The sequence below is a fragment of the Galleria mellonella genome, unplaced genomic scaffold, assembly GCF_026898425.1.
Source record: "Galleria mellonella isolate WM207_F2 unplaced genomic scaffold, CSIRO_AGI_GalMel_v1 utg96, whole genome shotgun sequence".
Lineage (NCBI taxonomy): Eukaryota > Metazoa > Arthropoda > Insecta > Lepidoptera > Pyralidae > Galleria > Galleria mellonella.
Window position 1 is genome coordinate 4,088,380 of NW_026442179.1, and position 21,913 is coordinate 4,110,292.

A 21,913-nucleotide genomic window follows, 5' to 3' on the forward strand; every position below is an offset into this window, starting at 1 on the left:
AATAGAAGTGTTACCTGAAGGCACATAGAAGTTTCCCGAGGGCGTACGCACGAGGCATGAGGGCTCGAAGTCGGCCAGGTCAGCGGGATTGCCCGTGATGCGGCCGTTCAGTCGAGACATTGTTGGATTCCGCGGTGGCACATCAGGCGGTAACCGAGAACCCTCCAGAAGACAACCTGCAGACAATAATAGTTTTTATTTAATGTTGGTCATTTAAAATGACTTTGATTTCACTTGTTGCGATGATGCAATTATAGGTATAATTAAATTCTATTATCATTAAAATGCTAAACACGTAATAGTGAAAAAATTTTACTTCATGCGTAACAGTTAAAAAATAAATTTTATATCATCTCATATATGAATAACAAATAAATATTATATAGAAATATTATTAAAATAACAAAAATCATATTTCAATAATTATTGTTTGGAAAATTTTCTGACGCATGACGCTTGAGAAACGGTTTCAAGTTCCGCAAGCTTCAAAAACATTTCAATCACTTAATAATTACTGGAATAATGATTTTCAAATTTAAATAACATTACTACATCAATTCGTAGTATAATAATATTATAATATTACTACATCAATACGTAGTATAATATTACTACATCAATACTTAGCAATGTAACTAATCAAAAATAATAAAAAAAAAATGTTTAAATACTTTATGCTTGAAATTAAATTATTCAATAGAAGTAAAATTCTCCAAATTACGTACAATATGCTTTCTAATATCTCTTTATTAGGAGATCGATACAAAACACGCGGCGTCTTTAGTACCAACTAATCGGCATTAAATCGCTCTAATTAAGTTCCCGAGTGTTCGTAGGTGTATGTAGATGTACAAACCGAGTTAGATTTAATTGTAAACGTAATTTATCTTAATTACCTAGCTCGTATTGTTAGCGCAGCGCAACAAAATTGGAATTTCAGAAAAACTCATAAATAGAATATCTAGTTCATCACAAGATAAATATTCGGAGGACTTAATTCAATTTCGGCTTACTTCAGAAACTCGGTGGACAAAAGTTCTTAAGTTGGAAAGAAAAATAAAAATACATTTTGCCAATAAAGGAGAATGAAACAAATTACGAAGAGAGCAGACTGTATAATGAATGAACATAGTCGAGCGGGCTGCGGGCTTGTTGGAAAATCTCGCGGTATGAATAAATGTGCGTGGGCGTCATTCTTCGCTGGTGAAGGTAAAGGTTGCTTATCTTGCTCCAAAGGCCTATTGGCAGATGTTAACAATGAGGAGGGTTCAAATAGCTTCTTTACATGAACCATAATATGATTAATTTCGTATAACCCGCCATGAAATGTACTTGTGCATTAATATGCCGCTCTTTGTATAAAATGACCAATAAATTCGGCTAGGTATACAAAATGAAACCATACTAGGATTCGTGAAAAGCAAACACACTAAAATACATATTCATGTCATAATATTTATCGTAAACACAACATGTTTCGTGACATATATGTATAAGACCTGGTATAAACTCTCTATATTTCATAATCCCTAAAATTCTCAGTTTCCTGTAATAAATGTTTGGTGGTAACGCTGTGTATCGCAATATGATACGCATCCTACCCTTACATCTATTAACAGTCGAAATATATTGAGATAAAATATTGGATCAAATTACATGTCGATTTATCGAATCGTACTATTAAATATTACCTCGTTTGCATTGTTAAAAGCTACTCAGCTGTGTGCGGTTGGGCAAGAAGCATTCACAGTGGAAAAATTTAATTATTTCTATCCACGAAAATTCACAAGTTGAAATTCAATTAAGGGCGAATATTGCCCACGGTAATTGGTCGTAAACAAATAGCAGCGTGGATCGGCCCATGCAAATGGATCAAAGATCGCGTGTTCCGCTAGTTAGTTATAAAGGAAATATATTAGAACGGGGGCCATTGCTCAAACCGCGGGGCGCGCCGTACGGCTGCAGAGGCCTCTCCCATCGCTAATATAGCCTAATGGAAAATCGAAGTATTATCTGTGGCGCGCGCCCGCCGCGCTCCTCGCGTCTTGTTCCCCGCCTGGCCCACTTCAGCCAACTTTTGATCCTCGACAAATTTTAAGGATTCCTTCGAGCGTTAATTAATTTATTGTAGCGGCCGATGTAGCCGCAAGAAAACTCAATTAATTTTAAAAGGGTTTTTGTGTTGTTTTTTTCACGATCGCCCCCAGTTTCATCGCGGAAAAGAAAATGGTTCTCGATAATATCGTCAGCGGCCCTTTGTGGTCGCGCCCTTTGGAACGATTCTCTCGGCAGTAATTAGAGATTAATGATTTATATATATATACATATTTTCGTTAAAACTGGTCTCAGTGCACGTTCTATATATTAAAAGATCATAAGAAAATTTAGGTAGAACAATTAGCCTGGCAATTGAAACTTTTTCATTCGTACGAAAAAAGTGTTTAAATATACCGGAATAGGGTAATTTGTTGAATAGATCACGAAGCGAGAGGATAAATATATGGAGTCAAACCGGCGGACTAGCCGATCTATCCTGGCTCGTTCATCGCCAATGAAAAACTAAATCACCAGATCCCTCACCTAATTTAAGAGGACAAGTATAGTCATTAATACACATGTCAACCGTCGTGCTACTACAAAATGTGGCCCATTTATATCCCGTCTCGGGCTTGGGAATTATGGTAATCGGACGAGCCGTGTCTTTTGTCTGTAATGGTGGGTAATTACTGAGGCACCTCCGGGGGACACTTCGTCTCCTGGAGGGTGCCCAGGGGCCCGAGAATTCGACACTCGTTACGCGAATCGTCTCAACTTTAAAAAGGGAACGCGATTTTGAACGCCGCCGTGGGATTTGTCTGTGCGTAAAGGAACGAATTTTTTTTACATTTAACTTTCCAGAATTGCCTTTCCAGGGTCGGTCTGCTTTTTGATCTGGTTGTTTTGATAATGAGCAAGGTATGCGGCTTTTTAGAATTCACCGCCGTCATTCTGGCGTGCAGTAATAAAGTTATTTATTAGCTCCTGCATGCATAAAACTGAATAACAATCAGATAGAGACCACTACCCATATTCCGGTTCATTTATTTTTATATTTTTCCAGCCATCTGGCATCAGCTACTGCTTCCCGTTTGGAAGCCGCTATTTTCCTCGCTAGAAAAGCAAACCTCGCTTACTTATTGCAAGATAAAGGGGGTGTGTTTCGGTTCATTTGCGGTCGCGCTCGGCTCGATCAACGTGATTTCTTATTATACTTACCGTGCTATTTAAGGAAGATCTAATATTTCTCTGCACTAATTGTATTATAAGTTTACGAGTATGATCATTTTCATAGTTCTGTTTCAGTATTTACACAAAATGCAATGTTATAAAGAAACTACTGACATTAGAATGCAAACTGTCAAACATATATTTCTTTCCAGGTAGTTTCATAAGTTGAGACGTTGATGCATGAGTTGTGGAAGATGTACATGTGTGAGAGACACACCGACACAAACGGGATACATTTGGGCAATCTCAGAAGCCAAGAGACGTGGCGGCAACACGTGCCCACAATCTTAAACTCGTTATGTGAAACATTCCAGAAGCAATTTAGAATTTACCCCTTATCTTGATTTAAACATGAATGAGTATAGAGACTATACTCACTCTTGTTTTATGATTGATCAATGATATATTAGAATTCTAAAATATTTATGCGCAAAGCCACCAAACGATGTTAATAACAAAAAGGAAAAAATTTAATCGGTAATTTTTTAAACAAGAATTTTTTATATATCTTAAAAAGTGATCGGGTGCGAAGTTAAACATCAATCAAAGATACATATTTTTCTTTTAAAGTTTCCAAATACTTTTTTACAAATTTATAAATCAAATTTTTTTTGTGATAGATTAATAAGAAACATATTGCAATATTTTTTTTTAATAATTATGTACAGAATTATTATTATAACAACATATGAATATGTTACTTTACTTCGCTATGGACGCATTTAAGCCGCTTATTTCCCAATGCAGCGATAACCCAATTTCGATTTTAAATTTAGCATCGAAGTTGGACAGGGTATGGAACCCGGCGAAATATTTATATGAGAGAGCAGCACTGCGATTTATAGTTCAGAAACAATCGGGAACTTGCTCCAGCGTCGTCGTGACTTCGTTTTAATTAGTACCCATTCATCGTGGAACAATTGAGTCCTCGAACAAATCCATTATCGGGAACTTTTCGATAGTCCGAAAGAGGTGTATTCAAAGTTTGCGATTGCGAACCGATCGAATACGGTTGGCCTTTGTGGACCTGCGATTCAGATGTTCCAGCTTGTCCCCTTGACTTTATTTTTAGAAAAAAACAAATAGGCTTTCATCTCTTCATTAGTATTCATTCATTTCAGTTTAATTGTTTTTTTTATAACTTATTTCACGATAAATATCATAGAGTTTACAAGGATATACCAAAATATACAGTACCATTAGCAAAATCCGTTGCTGTTCAAAGGAAGGCCGATATCTCTCTCTTATAAGCAAAATGGTCCCGCGTAATGATATTACCCGTACATTTTAATCGGCGAATTACGGTTGGCCGCATCTGAATGCTATATACATTGATCTTATCATGCAATATGTATTTATCCTATTTATGATTCTAAATATATTAAAATGTATGTATTCTATTTCATACTGCGTTTTCATATATTCAAATGTATCAGCGAACTTTGAAATATTAACAAATCGAATGCTAGGATATGGCGTAGTTTGTTTGCTATATAACAAAAGGCGAATTAATGTAAATACATATATAGAACGAGCAATGTATCATGTCAAGACGCGGCGGCCTGCCATGCTGATAAGATTACCAGACAAAGGAAGTCCACCCATATCACTACCACCACGACCGCTAAATGCGAACCTTCATTTACTACCCTCGACACTTAAGCCAACAATCTCAATTTTAAGTCTAAAGCAGCACAGTTCACATTCTGTTGTACGGTCTTTATTAGTGTCCCGACGTCAACGTCTGCTTCGTTAAAGGACACTCAGCTTTATTTATGTTGACATACTGGCAATGTTACCTTATTTGTAGGTTGCGATCGTCATTGTTTGAATACTGAATTGCACCGTCTGCTTCTATAAATAGAGCTGAAATTGGGCTTTCCGGAGTCCGCATAGATACGTCGCCTTTCGAGAATGTGAACTTTTTCGCCACCGGTTTTAAGGTCGAACATTTCATGATAGGCAGCTATGTGGAGCGGTTAGTTGGGTGGTTTCCGGAGCACGATAAGGAGACGATGTTGCTAAGTCGGTCCGTCACGCGACCTGTCCGCTAATTTATGTTGCGCTGATTTCAGATATAAAGCTAGTGGACGCTACCCTTCCTCTAAGTCAAGTGGAGCCGCTCGTCGCTCGTACAGTAGGAAGTGCTTTTTATAGCCCGTTATGTTAATGCATTGTCTAGGAAGATGTCCGTATAAGTATAAAGTAAAACAAAGATACACTAGAAATCTGCATAGTAACCTCATTATACGACTGTATGTGTATATGTTAGACATTAAAATTATCGCATGAAACTTGACTAAAGAAATTGCACGGCATCTTTTAAAAAGAAGCCTGGACATATCTGATACTGTAGTTGTAACTCTATAAATCATAGTTTCTAATTTCACTTTTAAATTTTCAACGAGAGACTGTTGGTTTATATGGTCTATCGTTGATATGGTAAGCGAATGTGGACTACGAAGTTAGATTGTAGCTGATTGGTGATGGAAAATGCAGTGTTACAGCTCGTTAGAGGGACAGCCGCTTGCCTGCCGTGCCTTCATTAGTGCCTGTGAGTAAATAGAGAAAAAAAAAAACTTACCGACTCGGACTTGTGGATCGTGTTACCACGTAACTGAATATCCGACATCTGCTAATGGTCAAAACAACGTGGAGTTCTAACATTAATCTCACTATCTTATTGTACATATTTCTTTGTCTAAATCCATTAAATTAATTACAGCTATTTGGGGAGCCGACTCTGTATTTATTAGGCTCGTTATCATTCATTGAATCTTCCGATAGAGGAGTAGTACTGGGTAAATTGGAAGAAATGCCGAGACGCCCGCCGTGATAGATGCTCGACTTACACGTAAATGGGGGGCCAAATTAGCTGTCTACTGAAGAATGCAGTTACACTGGTGACTGATTCCCGCCGATGGATTTCAAGGGGAAGGGATTTGGAGTGCGAGCAAGATTCATAGGTGTCATCGGGTCCGACGATAAGGGCACTGAAATTGGGAAATTCCATTCGATATTAGACGAGGTGCAAACTGTGAGAGAATGAAGAACGAGCTCAAATCAACACAGAAACATAGTCGACATAGCTCGTTACGCAGCGTTGTGTCGCCAGATTGTATATACATATTGATTATTTGTCTTCGATAAACCGATTTGTTGAATGTAGCTCTATGTTTGGATAGAAGCTGACGAAAAAGTGGAGACCGATATCTTTATTAGTCGCGGATGACAATAGAAGTCCGGCGGAGCACTTTTGATTCAAGTTGAGCCTGTCAGATGTCCGATAACCGGCTTCGACCCGACTTCATTAACCTTTACCCGTCCGCAGAGGCATTAATTACGCTTAATAGAAACAAACAAAACGAACTCAACAGATAAATGGGCCGAGATAGTTATTTAATTGTCTTATCTGAAGAATGGCGCGAGTCGGCAATCGTCTCCGAAGGAAGCGGGGGGATGGAATAATGCAGATTCATTTGCCGTTTACGTCTTAACTTTTGTCAAAAGTTTCCTTTAGGTATCGGCGCGATTCCCCCTTTCCGCTAATGAACGATTCACAAACGAGATTGGAGCCGTAAATTAATGTTTTGTGTAATTGCTTCAACAACAATGTAATTTGGCGGGCGCAATCAAAGGCGGACCGGTCGCGGGGAAAATATTGATGCGTGCACATTACGGTTTTTTATCAAAAAGATTTGTATGAAGAGTGCGAGTGTGATTCGGGTGCGTAGTAGTTGTGTTTAACATTAGCCGGAATGGAGCATTAATAACCGAGTGTAGTGGACCGGATGTCGAAGACTGTACTCAAATGGTTCTTTTCTCGAAGTAGTTTAAAGGGTAAGGAAATTATTCAATGCAGGAACGTGTCGCAGCACGTGTCCATAGCAGTCATATTTTTCGTTGTCGCTTTTTTCAGGAAGTGTGAGCTCCGCGTGCGGTGATACCCTGATAGAGATTGATGATCTAGCCGCCGCTACCGCCGCGCTCCGCCGTACCCCCTCACAGGTCATTGAGCTTACGCGATTACCCGTCGACCAGAGGGGTTTCGCATATATCCAAATTACATTCGTGATGGACATTTCTTACGTGAATAACTATCAGGATTTTGGTAATAAGCTCTGGGTATAAAGTCTGGTAATCAATAGTTGGCCGGCGCTCTACATTATAAAGCGACGTCGTTTATATTGTACAAAATATATTGTAAATATGTTAGCTTAAATAAAAGCAGTAAAATTCGTGCACAGTTTTATCGCAATCTCGCTGAGTTGTTAGCATGTATGGAAGTAAAATGAATATAAAATATAGGTTGAGCAGTAATAACGTGTTAAATTTAACTTAAAATAATGGTTGCTTAATTACTTTCAGATGTGGATTAATCGCCACTTTAAACCGCATGCATATCACTCATCACGTGCGATGTGCATTTGGTACTGTGGGTAGATGCGTTGTCGCCATCTTGAACCGCGACGAGAGGTATTCGACACGGACTGAGTGGCTCATTCATAGTGCATACAAGAGCTGCCATTGCGTGAAAAAAATGTGCATTTTCTTTACGTAATTGGCCGTGAGCTCTTCTGTGTGCCATTAGTAGTAGAGCCATTGAAGCGTCGAGGCGGCGCAACGGCGTAACGTTATCTCGGGACGTATCGGGGTGATCCAGTGGGTATACTCAATTGCGGCAAAATCATATCGCGTATGAAATAAATCTGCTCAGTGTTCGGATCAGGTTACACCCTCGATTTGTGGTTATTTGCATTTCTGTACAAAATGGCCGCCGCGCCCTGGGAGTTGATGTGACGTTGACAGGTGCGCGCTGTCATGTCGCGTTTTTGTTTTTAATCGGTTTGCCGCGTTCACGATTTGATTGATTGTCACAGTTGCACCCCAGTTTTTGCATCAATATGACAGTTCGACTGGTCTTATGGGAGATAATAATATGTTTGATAATTAAGTGTAGTTTGTTTATAAATATTAAATATGGCGTAAGAATATTTTATATGAATTTCAAAACATTTATTTCATGTTCAAAGATTGGTCATTCACGATTTAAGGTAATCTGAAGTATAATAAATTTGAAATTAGATTTAACATCCATGTTTACAGATAAAAGAAGTACTTTTATAAGTTATCTACCTAGTCCTTATCTTAAAAGCAATCAAATTGTACATTAACGGCTACTAGAATATTTTCTGAAGTTTTCCCTGACGATCCCGGGCACATCCATAGGTCAAGCACACTTCGTCCCTTTATACTCAAATAGATATAATACTGTGTGCATTAGGGAGGGTTGCTTTTCTTCAGAGTTTTTTCCTCGACAAAGACGGCACGGGACCCTTCGACCACCGCTTCCGGTAGGGTTCGCAGGGATCCGCGATTAAACGCATGTCATTTTGATTTATATATGCAATTATTACACATCACACGCCCGCGAGATCGCGGTGCGACCCGCCAGCGGCTATCGACGGACTCATTTGTGAGATTTTATTCGAAGGGTCGCTTGCGTACGAATGAGATGGATTCAATTTATCTATCTATGTCCAAAACAAATAATAATTACCATAATACACGGCTTGCGTTTGCAGACAGTGCAAATATTTGATCCCATCTAATTAATTATTGCACTTTTGTTTGTTAGTTGCGTAAATATTTGGTAGGAGGATATAGAAAAAAGAAAATAAAGCGTAGCGCCAAAGGTCGACATATTGGAGCTCACCGAAAGGGAGAAAAAAAGCGGAATGGTTCGCTACACGGTCAAGCGAGCACTCGAGTTTAAAACCCATTTACAAATGTAAACCGAGCGGCGTTACGCAAACACGGGCTTCGGTCTCGCCGCCACCCATCCATCTTGCGGACCTAACGGCTCCAAATGTAACATTGACGGACGATGGCCCTTCGATATGCGAGATGACACAATGCGATGACCCCGAATCCATTCCTCCTAAGGCCCGAGTAATAGTTTTTTTCCTCACTATCCGTTACTCTCCATATTTTATCGGGCCTCCAGCTTTTTATGAGAGTTATATCGAGTAAGTGTCATGTTACGATTGGTCCTGCGGTGCTTCTATGTGCTTATGTGTACATATTTGATGCAAACGCGAAAAGGATTGATGATCCTTGTCCCATTTTTTGGGATTGACTCGACAATCCATTTATTTTCGGGTCGCGTCAGGGCGGATATGTTTAAGACGGTCCATGACGGTTTATCGAGTGTTACTGACCACGTTCCACGTACTATTCATGTTTGCATCGAACAGTCTATATGGGCTATTTTGTCGCGATCATGTGGTATTAATGACGTCATCCATCACGGGAAGCTGACAGGCGAACGCAGTCGCAATGGATCATGCTTTACTATAAAAGGGATCTTTTGAATTTGCTTTCCAAGCGAATGAACAGTTTCAAATTATAAGTATTTTGGGGTTGGAAAAAAGCTATATTTTCGATTTTTTTTCCCTTCATTTAATATTTTGCTACGTACTATGATGTTACAATTTAATATAGTGATTGAAATGAGGGTAAATGAAAGAAATTACTAAACCAAAATGCAAAATATTGTTACAAATCTTTGATAATAGCTTCAAAATAGTTCAGGAAATAAGTATAGTAATCTAAAAAAATTATTAAGAAAAGAAATATTTCACCAAACATCAAAAATTTCCAGTGATAGGTACTAAACATTATAAAAGATCAAGAATCACAATAACTTTGCCGGTAAGTACAATACAATACATGTCTTTTATTTCATATATTATAATGTGTATCGTAGAAAATGGCTAGACAAAGTCAACAGCTCCCCGGGGAAATCTAAATCTCGCCCCAAATTTAATCATAAGAATAAAAATAGGAGTACCATTAATTAATTTATTTTTTGCTAGTTTGTAAGGATTCGTTTGAGATCTCATATGGATTTAGTGTGCGTTGATATTATATTATATTATTGTGTTTCAATATCTGTTGTATCAGCAATTGTTAGTACTTAACAAAAGATAATAAATAAGGCACGTTAGAGTATTTTAGTTACTAAATTTAGAAAACATCTGTATACATCATACTTTAAAATTATTACCAAAAATATCCATAAAATTTACATAATGTAAAGGAAATAGGTACGCAGTTTATCACTAACTTATTGAGGCATGAAATTACTCGTATATTTGCTAATAAATAACATCTCAATAACTACGAGTACTATTTCAAATACTTGGGATTAATAAATTAGGGTCAAATATAAGGCAAGCAGCATCTAAGCTTATTGATTTGGCATCAAATTGGTAAGCTGAGTCGCGGCTTCGCGGCTAATCCGAATTAGTGATTAACACGATGAGCCGTTTGCCATTTCATGTGCGAAGTGTGAAATAGCTCATTATACAGAGTGAGATAGGCTGCCAATACGAACACTGAAATAAAATAAGATTTTGCTCCGCAGACAACAGCATTTACGATCGTGTCAAAATTAATGTGGGATTAACAAGAAATTGTTAAAAGATTTATCGATTTAAAATTGGCGAAGATAAGTTGGTTGGAAGAGAATACATGAATTCGTTGCTACAAGAGAAAACTGTTAAATAAAATAAAAACAATCGTGGTGTAGAGGAGACAGTAGAAGGATCTATTAATGACGGTAAATAAAAAGTTTCATGTACATGTTTTTTTATAAATTTTTATTCTGGTATACACTTATGAATCATCATCATTTTCCTACCCTTATCCCAATCATTTGGGGTCGGCGTAATATGATTTTATCCATATTACAAAAAGATTTGGTTTTTTAGTTTTACGACCGGCACCTGCTTGACTTACTTACTTGACTTACGAATATGTATAGATATATTCAATTACACCGTTGATAGCTGCAACCGTGTGCCGTTTTAAGCTTAATCTAGTGACTAAATAAAGGTGTGAGTTACGACTGTTCCTGCAGGGATTAAAAAGGATTTTTATATAAATAATGGGCAATAACTGGGCTTGGAGGGTCCCGGCGGAGAAGCATCCCTTGCACCCGGAATTTCATTTGCAAAAATTTCTTTGAGCTAAAAACTTTACGAACTGCGATACCGTGCTGTGAGTGTTCTAAATTGAATTTCTTGATACAATCGGAGGGTCATCTTTGCTCTGCTATTAACTGTTTAGTAGTCCAAGATATATTTTGAGTCATATCACACAACGCTTTTACTGAATTAGACATGTGAAATAAATAAAAATAAATCACTAGTGAAGGACACGAAAAATTCTAAAAGCCTATGAATATTAAATTGATATTCGTTAGATTCTGCGAGGGATTACTGCGTCTAAGTAAATTGAATGCGGTAGCAATAAAATTCGGATATCGAAATTACGCGTCGTCATTTTCATGGAGTATAAGTACATCGGAGGCCCTCATTCGTACGAGATTAATCCTTAGAAGCGTGGGCAAACGAATCTAGAAGACAGCGGTAAGTATCTACACGGGTATTCCATCAGGGCGCGCCGCTTCGCACCTTCGCATTTTTATGTTTTCATAAATTTCCGTTGAGATCAATATTTTATATTCGCGCCCGCACCGTCGTCGTAAATGGGGATTTTTTGCAAGTTCGCAGCGCTCCCCCGGCTTTATTTATTCGGATGTGGCCCTCGCGAGATTCGCCACTTGTACTGTTCGATACATTTTTCATCGGAATAATGTTATCACGTCCTGGTGCTAGCGTCTATGTTGTACGCGATTATGCACATTTTGAGGTGTTGTAAATTGTGAATAGCTATCTATGTGTTTGTTTAATCGGAGTGCTGCTTAGAACTTGAATCTATATTCCACCGTTTTGGTGATATAATTTGATAGCTATTTTATTCTATAGCATTGAGATTTGTGCGACAATTTGACAATTTTTTTCCTTATCGAGTCACGCCAGCGTTGTTGTCACAGGTTGGACCAAGTCCCGTCGACGGACACGCGGCCGACAAATCCAATCGTTGTGAATCCGCAGCACCAACGAGCGTTGATTGGTCGCGACAGTTTACTACCTTAGCCAGTCGGTTTACGAGCTCGCCCGGGGAGGTTTTACGTGATAAGTATTTTTATTTGTTCGAGAGCTCGGATAAACTGAGGTGGCCGAGGATTACTTTACTGTAACACAATCTCTAAGCTTTTAAGGGCACCTGTCACGTCCTCGACCTATATTTTCAGTTTTTTCACCGTTAATTTCAATGGCGTAAGGCCGTTTTTGGATTTATCCTATTACCGTTCCGTTTTGAAGTTTCCAGCGTAACATGTCTGTAAATTAGCATCGATTATTTTTAAAAAGTTAAAATTTAGACTCTAATAATATTTATTTCGATATTATTTCTACGGAGATTTTAGACTGACAGCAGGTAGATTAGATTCTAAATAAATGGGTCGTACCTACATCACGTGTAAAATATGCACTCTCATATCTGTTTGGTCATCATATAACTCGGTAGATGTATGGAAATCAAAATGAGGAAGGTTATCTATTGTTGTGTTCAATAGGATAGGCCGATTCGTACACAAAAGGAGCTTCCACCTTGTGTGAAAGGTCGGTAGCTGGATCGATAACGCTCGGCCGCTGGTCAGGTCCTCACAGAATATACCAAACGGCTGGCCCACCCGCCGGCTCCTCGCTTTGTCCACGCAAAAAATGACCCACTGTGCAACGCCCCGCTGCTAATCCTATTTACTCCAGCAAATAAATTATAGCGGGCGACCACTAATATGTACGGAGCGGTCCCACTGTGATACTAACTAGTTCGAACGTTACGTGTAGGGGATTTGTCACTTGATATAGATTTGTTATGGGAAATTTCTTTCGATACATCCGTAGACATATTCGGATCGCCAAAAACAAGTTTTCTTTATATCGGTCTAGTATCCAGTAGTCTTGATATCGATTCAGGGTCCTAAGTGGCAACATTTGTTGAGAGAAATAAATGTTGGCCAACATTTATTTATGAACAATGATAGAATCTCCGTGGAGTCTGTTTATGATATAAGTAGGCATTTTTCTTGTGGAGTTTTTTCATGAGGATCGTTATGGGTTTTTAAGTGACTTATAAAACTTATAGCGCTTATAGACGTCTACAATACTAGGGATGTAACACGCATTACGTCTTAGGTGTTGCAAGTGTTAAACATTTTTTTAGGTTTTTATTTATTTATTATTCACCTGAAACATGAGATGTAAATTACATATTAAAAGCATATGTTTCGCCATACATAGTCATGCAAATGTTGGGCCCTTAATATTTATTTATTTTACATTATTTTATCATGTCATTTCGATACGTCAATTTTTTTTAAATAATTTGCTTCATTATATACATTTACGTTTTAAAAATAGTTATACATACAATATTCAGTGTTTTAACAACATTGTAGAATTAAAAGAAATAATTTTATGAAGGTATGAGTAATATTTTTAGTCAGTCGTTTCAACATTCATAAAGATTCAAGATAAAAATTCCAATATTAAAATGCGACTATAAATAAAGAATAAAAACATACGGATCGCCGTAAAATTATGATACAGGCATCTGCCTAGTATCTAGTATGTTTGGGGGAAAGGGATTGTTAGTAATGGAGACTGAGAATCCCATTGCTAGCAATATACCCAACTAGGTCGACCTTCTCGCGGTTCCCCCTGGAAACTATCATGGTTAATTCCTGATGAATTTATCGTGATAGGCCAACTGGCCTGTTTTCATTCTCATCTATCACCCTTCACTGGTGCTTTGCCAGCGTATACCGTTAGCGCAGGCGGGGTTACCATACCATTTTCACCCATAAAAAAACTGACTATATAGGCATGTAGAATCGTGTAGCAATGACATTTTTTTTTGGTAATTAGGATATGATGAGGCTGACATATCCTTATAGGATAAAAGCCCATCATGATGAATTCATCAGGAATTAACCATGACAGTTTCCAGGGGGAACCGCGAGGAGGTCGACCTGGTTGGGTATATTGCTAGCAATGGGATTCTCAGTCTCCATTACTAACAATCCCTTTCCCCCCTAACAACGACATTATTATCTATCTGTGAGCTCAAGTCACTTGATATGTCGTTAAATGGGCCTATAACACGACTGAATGTATTTCATATTGACAGCTGTCGTATTCTGATTAGGCAATAACAATGGTCGATAAAGCTATAAATAGGTAAGTGAATATCTCTCGGCGAGCGAACTACATGAAATTGTAAATAAACAAACAATCATATGTTTACATCATTACATTAGCAGGTTATTGACACTTCATATTGATAATGCATGCGATATTTGATATTCGCTAAGAGATAATAATGACTAATTTTGATTGATTGCTATGAAATATACGATTTTGTGGAAGAGTTTATTTATTTGTTTTATCCTTTATTGCTTAATAAAAAATCGTACAAGTGGCGAGCTTAAAGCCTTTATTGAAAATTTATTAACGCCTGGCATTCTCTACCAACTAACCATTAGTTTAAAATAGAAAGCGTTTGATCAAATTTTACATACCAGATAATGTTATATATATATATATATATATATATATATATATATATATATATATATATATATATATATATATATATATATATATATATATATATATATATATTCTTTGCTATTTTTCGTAAATGTTAAGCAAAATTTTTATGTTTGTTAAGGTAATCAGAGGGAGACTTTGTACAAAAATCGATTGCTTGGGTACCTCTGTCCCATTCGTGTTTCAACCGTAAAGCAGTTGTGTTTGCATGATTGTGTTTCGGTTTGAAGGGTGGGATATGGCGTGAATTTACAGAGTACAGAGGAATAACACATGAGTTCTCAGAAATGGCAACGCATGGGGGGTATCATGGGCGAAATAGTATACTCTGTTGTGTCCATGGTACTGCTCATGTCTATAGGCGACGGTTACCACTTTCCATCAGGTGTTTTTGTTTGTTTGCCATTTTAAGTTGTATAAAAAAATGTAATGTAATGTAAAAATGGTAATTAATTAAAATTAAATTATTATAGTACTGATTGTAAACTATGGAAATATACTTGAAACAAAAAAGATTTATTTTTTATTTATTTATAAAATATTAACGCCATGATAGATATATTATATCTATTTAACTATTAAGTAACACATAGAGTTGAATTTGTTGATTCAAGAGAAAATTTATTATTACAATTTTTTTATGCAGTTTGGAATGGTTATGGTAATGGTTTATCTGATGGAATTTGATAACCGTCTCCTATATATTTGGACATTACAGAGTACCCTCATGAGTTGCCATTTCTGAGCATTAAGGTTAATATTATTGCCGCGTATTCCCGGCATAGAATGGGCCACCTTTTTCTTTCTCGTGGGTGTCGTAGGAGGCAACTAAGGGAACTTAATGGTCGATAGATGGACAGCAGCGTCCCTCATAAAACATCAAAGTCTAACTCTGGTTGCTAACCCGATTGCCAACCGTGGTAACTACTGGTAAAACCCTACATTAGGGTTAAGCCTATTTTTAGCAGTGGACAGTAACAGCTGATATCATTAAGTGTAATTATTAAGATTATTATTATTAATAAGGTTATTATACCGCCATAGCTATGTGATTTTACAGCCATACTCTTTAAAATAAATAGCCATACAAACTTAGTTGTGTGTATGCAGAAACACGAGTGAGACGGACGTACCCAAACAGACGACGATTTTGTAGTCTCTATAAAGGTTTCAGTAACAATTATACTTGTATACAAGTACATAATTAAATGAAGTGATGACGATCCATTTAAGGATTCTACAGCACCAAAAAAAAAGTAAAAATAAATAATTCGCAACAATTTCAATAAAGCCACAATTTCACAGGCGCGTTGGCGCGAACTCGCGAGTGTTACAATTTAATAGAACTTCAAAAGGGCTGCTGATTCCACCACAATTCTATCAGCTTAGCACGAGATCCCGAGTATTATGCGTATAAAAAGCGGTTATCGCGAACCGTGCCCCCGGGGGCGGCGATGGCGGGGCGCGAGCGCGGCGGGGGCGATCCGAGCTGGGGAGCGCGCGGATATAGCGCCCTACTATACACCACCTCTCACCATAACTTGTGAGTAACTTTTTCGGTTGTTCTAAGTACATTGCTGTGTTTCCAGTGTGAGCCACACCACTGCTCAGCCTCGACGTTCACTCGGACTGCATACTCACCGGCCGACGTGAACGCCGCTCAAGAAGACATGACATAAGTAATATGCGACGTTATTCTTCTATTGTGCTCAGAATTAGCGATAACACATTGTTCCGTTTCAACAAAACGAAATGAGCGTGCAAACTTTGCAAATATTTCTTACATAGAGCGCGCAATTTAGTGTGAAAATAAAAAAAAAACTGAAATGAAAATAGAGGCAAAAGAAAATGTTGGAGGTTTATATTTATAGTTTCAATTAGCGGGTACTGCATGCGCCGCTCGTTTGCTTCGCTGTGTAATAAAAAAGGAAGGAGCCGAGTTCATTGGGAAAAGAGAACAAGTTGCGAGCGGTTAAAAAATGCCAAGACAAATCCAGTAGTAAATTAACGCACGTATAAAATTCATCGCGCGAAAATTACGACAGTATAAAAGGCGATCGTCAACGGAATTTAATTCGACATTCGCAGCGGAACGCCTCATTTGAACAACAATAATCAACGCGTAAAGCTTTTAATGCGGCCACTTTAAAAAAAAAATGATGCGCGGACGCGGCGCTCTGTGCGCTGGGGAGCAATTAAAATCAAGCAATTTCAGCGCTTCTGATTTAACGGTGACTATTTAGCGACAATTACGTCGCGTCACCGGCCATTGTCCACCGACGTTTAAGTCCGGACTACAATAGCTCCAATCCGACCTCTAACGAAGCGACTTCGGCTATTTCCGTTGTGCTCGGCTTCGCTCAAAGACGCGTAATTTGCGGTCTCGAAAATTGTACTCGGTACGTATTATGGCGACGTCCTCACAAGTTCAGGAGTGCAGTCGTTTGAAAGTGGACCTTTGGCGGGTTAAGTCGAGTTGGCGAACTTTGGCGAGCGGGGCGGGGTTAATTTTCGACTGGCCGCCTGACCCTTATAATATTGGCTCCGATGACTTTTGAAAGAAAACGTCCGAAGCGATGAAGTATCGAGTCAGGATACACGGTTCGTGGAATATTAAATTTGTATTGATGTATATTTACACACGAGGAAACATTGAGTAGGTATTAAAAAAAGTTTTCTAATAAAAAATACGAAACGGAGAACAACGATGAAATATTCAGAAGTTAATTATATCTTCTCAAAGGTTAGCTTATTAGGTACTTTACACACTATTTGCAATTTAAATTACCACTGCAAAAGTAGATGGTAAACAGTAGTATCCCGATATTCGCTAGGCGTAATTACGCATTGACAGAAGCGGGCGAGGCCTTTGTCAGCCGACGCCAATAATGACGGCGTAAACTTTACTAATTTTGCAGCAGACCGCAGAGCTGCAGTACGGCGCAGTGCACACTGTTGCCGTTATTCGTAACTCCAACCAGAAATAACGATTTTAGTAGGAATAAGGAAATAAACGTTTTAAACGTTATTTCCTTATTGTATTATATGGAAATGACGGTTAATAACAAGCCTCTTTTACAAAACAAACATTTTCTTCCAAGAAATTTGTAAGACCGACAATATCAAGATATGAATGAAGCAATTTGTAACGACTTACGTATCGTAAACAAAAGATTGAAGCCGTCTAAAGATAACATTATAAACTACTGTTCCAATACTTTATCTTAAACATAAAAAAGAAGAGTTATAATAAATTTTTGTTCCAAAAACTAAACATCGACTTTAAAATTTGCTAAACCAGTTATTTAGATTTAAAATCTAAACTATTAAATCAATTTTGATTTTCTTTATGAGACCAATCTAAAATAAAATCGGTTTATAAATGATGATATAATAAGGTAGCAAATATAAAAAAAAAAAAAAAACATAAAACAATGCAATCGAATTGAGAACCTCTTTCTTTTTTTTAAATTAGGTTGAAAATTTGTTAAAACCGTCAACAACGTTGGGCGAAGGCACTACATGCATACGGCTTTACAGCGCCACTGTTTCAGATGCGACCTTATTACAAGCGATGGCAATTGGTAGTCAACCGCGCTTGATAAAATGTGTTCGCCGTTTGACAATACGCTCGAAACTTCGCTTATCAGTTGCCTCGTTAAACAACAATGAGCGTGTATGGCACGCTTTGTTGCATTACGACTGTGTGAACTTATCTCAAAGTTTAGAACTTCGTTACAAAGAAAAAAATTAATATTATACATACACATATACATACACTAGCGGATCGCCCCGGCTCCGCACGGTTGTTTTTAAAATTAAATATAGCCTGTGTTATTCGCTGATTGATGATGATGATTTTAAGGATGAAAGAATTTTAAAACAAACAAATATACAAAAAAATCAAATCTTTTCTCTTTATAATATTAATTTAGTGTTGGACAAAATACGAAATACGTCCATTGATCAAAATGTAATATTTTTGGAAAAAAAATGGCTCATTTTTCTTTTAAAAATATCAAAAAAATAATATAATTTTACAAAATTAATATATTCTTTTAAAGCGCCCTTCGAAAATAGATTCTCAATGCGCCCGTTAATTTCTTTGCTTGTATTATATTATATTTAACGTAATAACTTTGTGTTTCTGATTTGATTTTTGCAATAGATAGGGAATTGGAAATTGGGAATATTCAGAAATCTTATTTGTTGTTATGATCACATCATAATAGGAATATATACTTAGGTATATCACGTTTGTAGCCCAAATATGTTTGTGATAGATCAGTCTGTAAGAACATTGTTTTTAATATACAAATTAAGAAAGAATTTGTATCAAAACCGTTAAATTCTTTGAAATGGGGGGGGGGGGAGTGGTTGTTAGTAATGGGGATGCTAGTCCTTATTGCCAACAATGTATCGTGGGCGAAACAGTATACTCTGTTATGTTCATGGTACTGCTCATGTCTATAGGCGACGGTTACCACTATCCATCAGGTGGGCCGTCAGCTTGTTTGCCATTCTAAGTTGTATAAAAAAAATATCAGGTCAACTTTCACGTGGTCTCACCCTGGAAACCATTGTAGTTAATATGTTGTGAATATTCCTATGCCACTGTGTTAGGTTGATTGGAAGAAATCTCTTTTAGAGATAAGTTCGCCTTTGCTAACATTGTTATTAACTTATTGTTGTTACTGTATGTTTTATATATATATATATATATATATATATATATATATATATATATATATATATATATATATAATATATATATATATATATACCACTATGGGCCAACCATACCCACCACCAACCCACATGGGATTTGACTTCATCCTTGTCATTTCATCCTTCACTGATGCCCGCCATGTTACAGCATAAGCGAGAGCAACACTCCATTTTCAACTATTTTTCAACTAATTCACGGATAAAAGAGGATGAAAATGTACGCAGTGTATATTGTTTGGTTTACAATAATAATTTGCAGAGAGAATTTTATTTATCAATATTATTTCCGTATTTACGTTGTCGTTCATCCCATAACTAAGACGTGGACGATGTGTGGTTTGAACCTTAAATAAAAAATATAAAGATTGGATGGATTTGAATCACTGTAAAAGAGATAAAACAAACATGTTAAAAAACAATTATGACAAATAGCGAACTTTAAAACGGAGATTTTCCTATATTTCATTGTTATTAAACAAAATTAAAAAACGTAACATTTGTAACCAGCCAGGAATAAAATTGGTTTTATTTTTAGATGAAAAAAATATAATGTGTATGTTTGTTAGAGAGAGATAGATAGGCAAAACGAAAATTGTATTTAGCTTTATGTATTTTTTTTTTATCATTTATGTTATCTCGCTTTTTATATATCGTATGTTGTAATTTGTGTGCTGTAAGTAATGCAAATAAATTATCTATCTATCTATCTAATTATGTATATATTTTGAATTCTGAATATGTTTGAGATATATTGTGATAAAATAGATAAATTATACTTTATTAAATTATATCATTCGCTTCAAAACAACATATTGTTGACAGATTACGAAAAGAAGAAACTAACGGAACTATTGGAGTCTTAAATATGCAAATATGCTTACACTTACGTTTCAAATAAAATGCATATTAAAAGATAAAAGCAATTTGAAAAGCTGTTCTTGTTTAATATTATTTCAATAGTAGTTCATACCGTCTCTCCGCCTCAGCCCCACTGCAATTAGGGGTGGGTGCTACCCCAAAGTAGTCTTAAAGAGCCTTAGTGACAATAATTGGGATGCACCCGAACTGATTGCTCTAAAGGGTTATTAATTTTTGTCCGCCATTATTCTCGGCGAATGTTGAGGTTGCATTGTTTTCGAGACTTGTAGTAGTAAGGCGATTTCGAATATTTCATTCAATAACTACTTACTTAGTAGTTAACGATATTGTTTCAGATTTTAAAGGTATATTTATAGGCTACATTTACACAAAGACTAATATTAATTAGATAGAGTATCTCCCTAGAAATGTTTCGACATAAAAGACCTATTATATTGTTTTAAGTGACAGCCATTTCGGATATTATACAATTAGTAGTGACAAATAATACGACTCCTGTCTTGACCTATTAACTACATCTAATTATTATTTATATTTTCAGACTTTCTTATTAGTAAGAAAAGACAGCGTTTTAGGATATTTTTTTACACTCGTCGCTTTATCTAAATCTGTCTAATCATTATGCAGCCATATTTTTTTATTAAGTTTCTCATACATTATACAATACATATTATGAGAAACCTCGCGATAAAACGTAGTAAACGTTCTAGATTGAGAGCTAGGAACTTATTAAAGTATTACAATGATTGTGTAAAACATTCTGTTACTAAATCATTCCAAACTATGATAATTAAATTGATATCTATAGACATATCGTCTACGTATCTATTATAGATGTAAGTAAATTAACAGAAACGTAAATGAACAAAGCACTGGTCGAAAATTAAGTAATTAATTATATTTCCCCGTAGTCGCATTAACCTGATTTAGAATCATTAACGCTATACAAGTGTTAGTGGAAAAATAATCGATTTTTTCTTTTTTTTTTACACATACAATGTATTTATACGATTTATACTCGCCACCAACAGGGTTACAACAGTAGTTTACTATATTTATAAAACAGGTGAACTCCCCTGTCGATCGCGAGCTGTACGGTGACAGAAAAAAATAATAGGGTTAAAAAAATGCATTACACTCGTCGAGTTTAATAGGCTTTTTATAATAATATTAACGGACTATTACAGTTTCTTTGGTGGGTATAATTCGTGTAAAGAGGGCTTTTAACCCATTAAAAAAGCTAATCCTTTAAGCAGACAATGTGACCATGTAATTGGTTTTGTATAGAAGATACATTTTGTGTGAACTCATATGTACCGCAGTTTTTTTTTAAAAATTCCTGGACTTTGTTAATAACTTATTGATACAGTAGATATAATTAACCTGTATTTTCTACGTTGTGTGTATGTATTATTTACATTGTGTATGTATTGTTTACATTGTGTGTATTTATTATTTACATTGTGTATATATTATCAACGTTGTGTGTGTGTGTCATCTACATTGTGTGTATG

The 21,913-nt window shown here is 36.5% G+C and overlaps 1 protein-coding gene across 4 annotated transcripts in view; it reads right to left on the reverse strand.

Annotated features, from left to right (window-relative positions):
* LOC113523541 (teneurin-m) overlaps positions 1-21,913 on the reverse strand; it is a 362,252-nt gene that overhangs the window by 21,673 nt on the left and 318,666 nt on the right. For all 4 annotated transcript variants that reach the window (XM_052902790.1, XM_052902789.1, XM_052902788.1 and 1 more), the window contains one exon: positions 15-176. In XM_052902790.1, the coding sequence (XP_052758750.1) occupies positions 15-176 (162 nt within the window). The remainder of the gene's footprint in view (positions 1-14; positions 177-21,913) is intronic.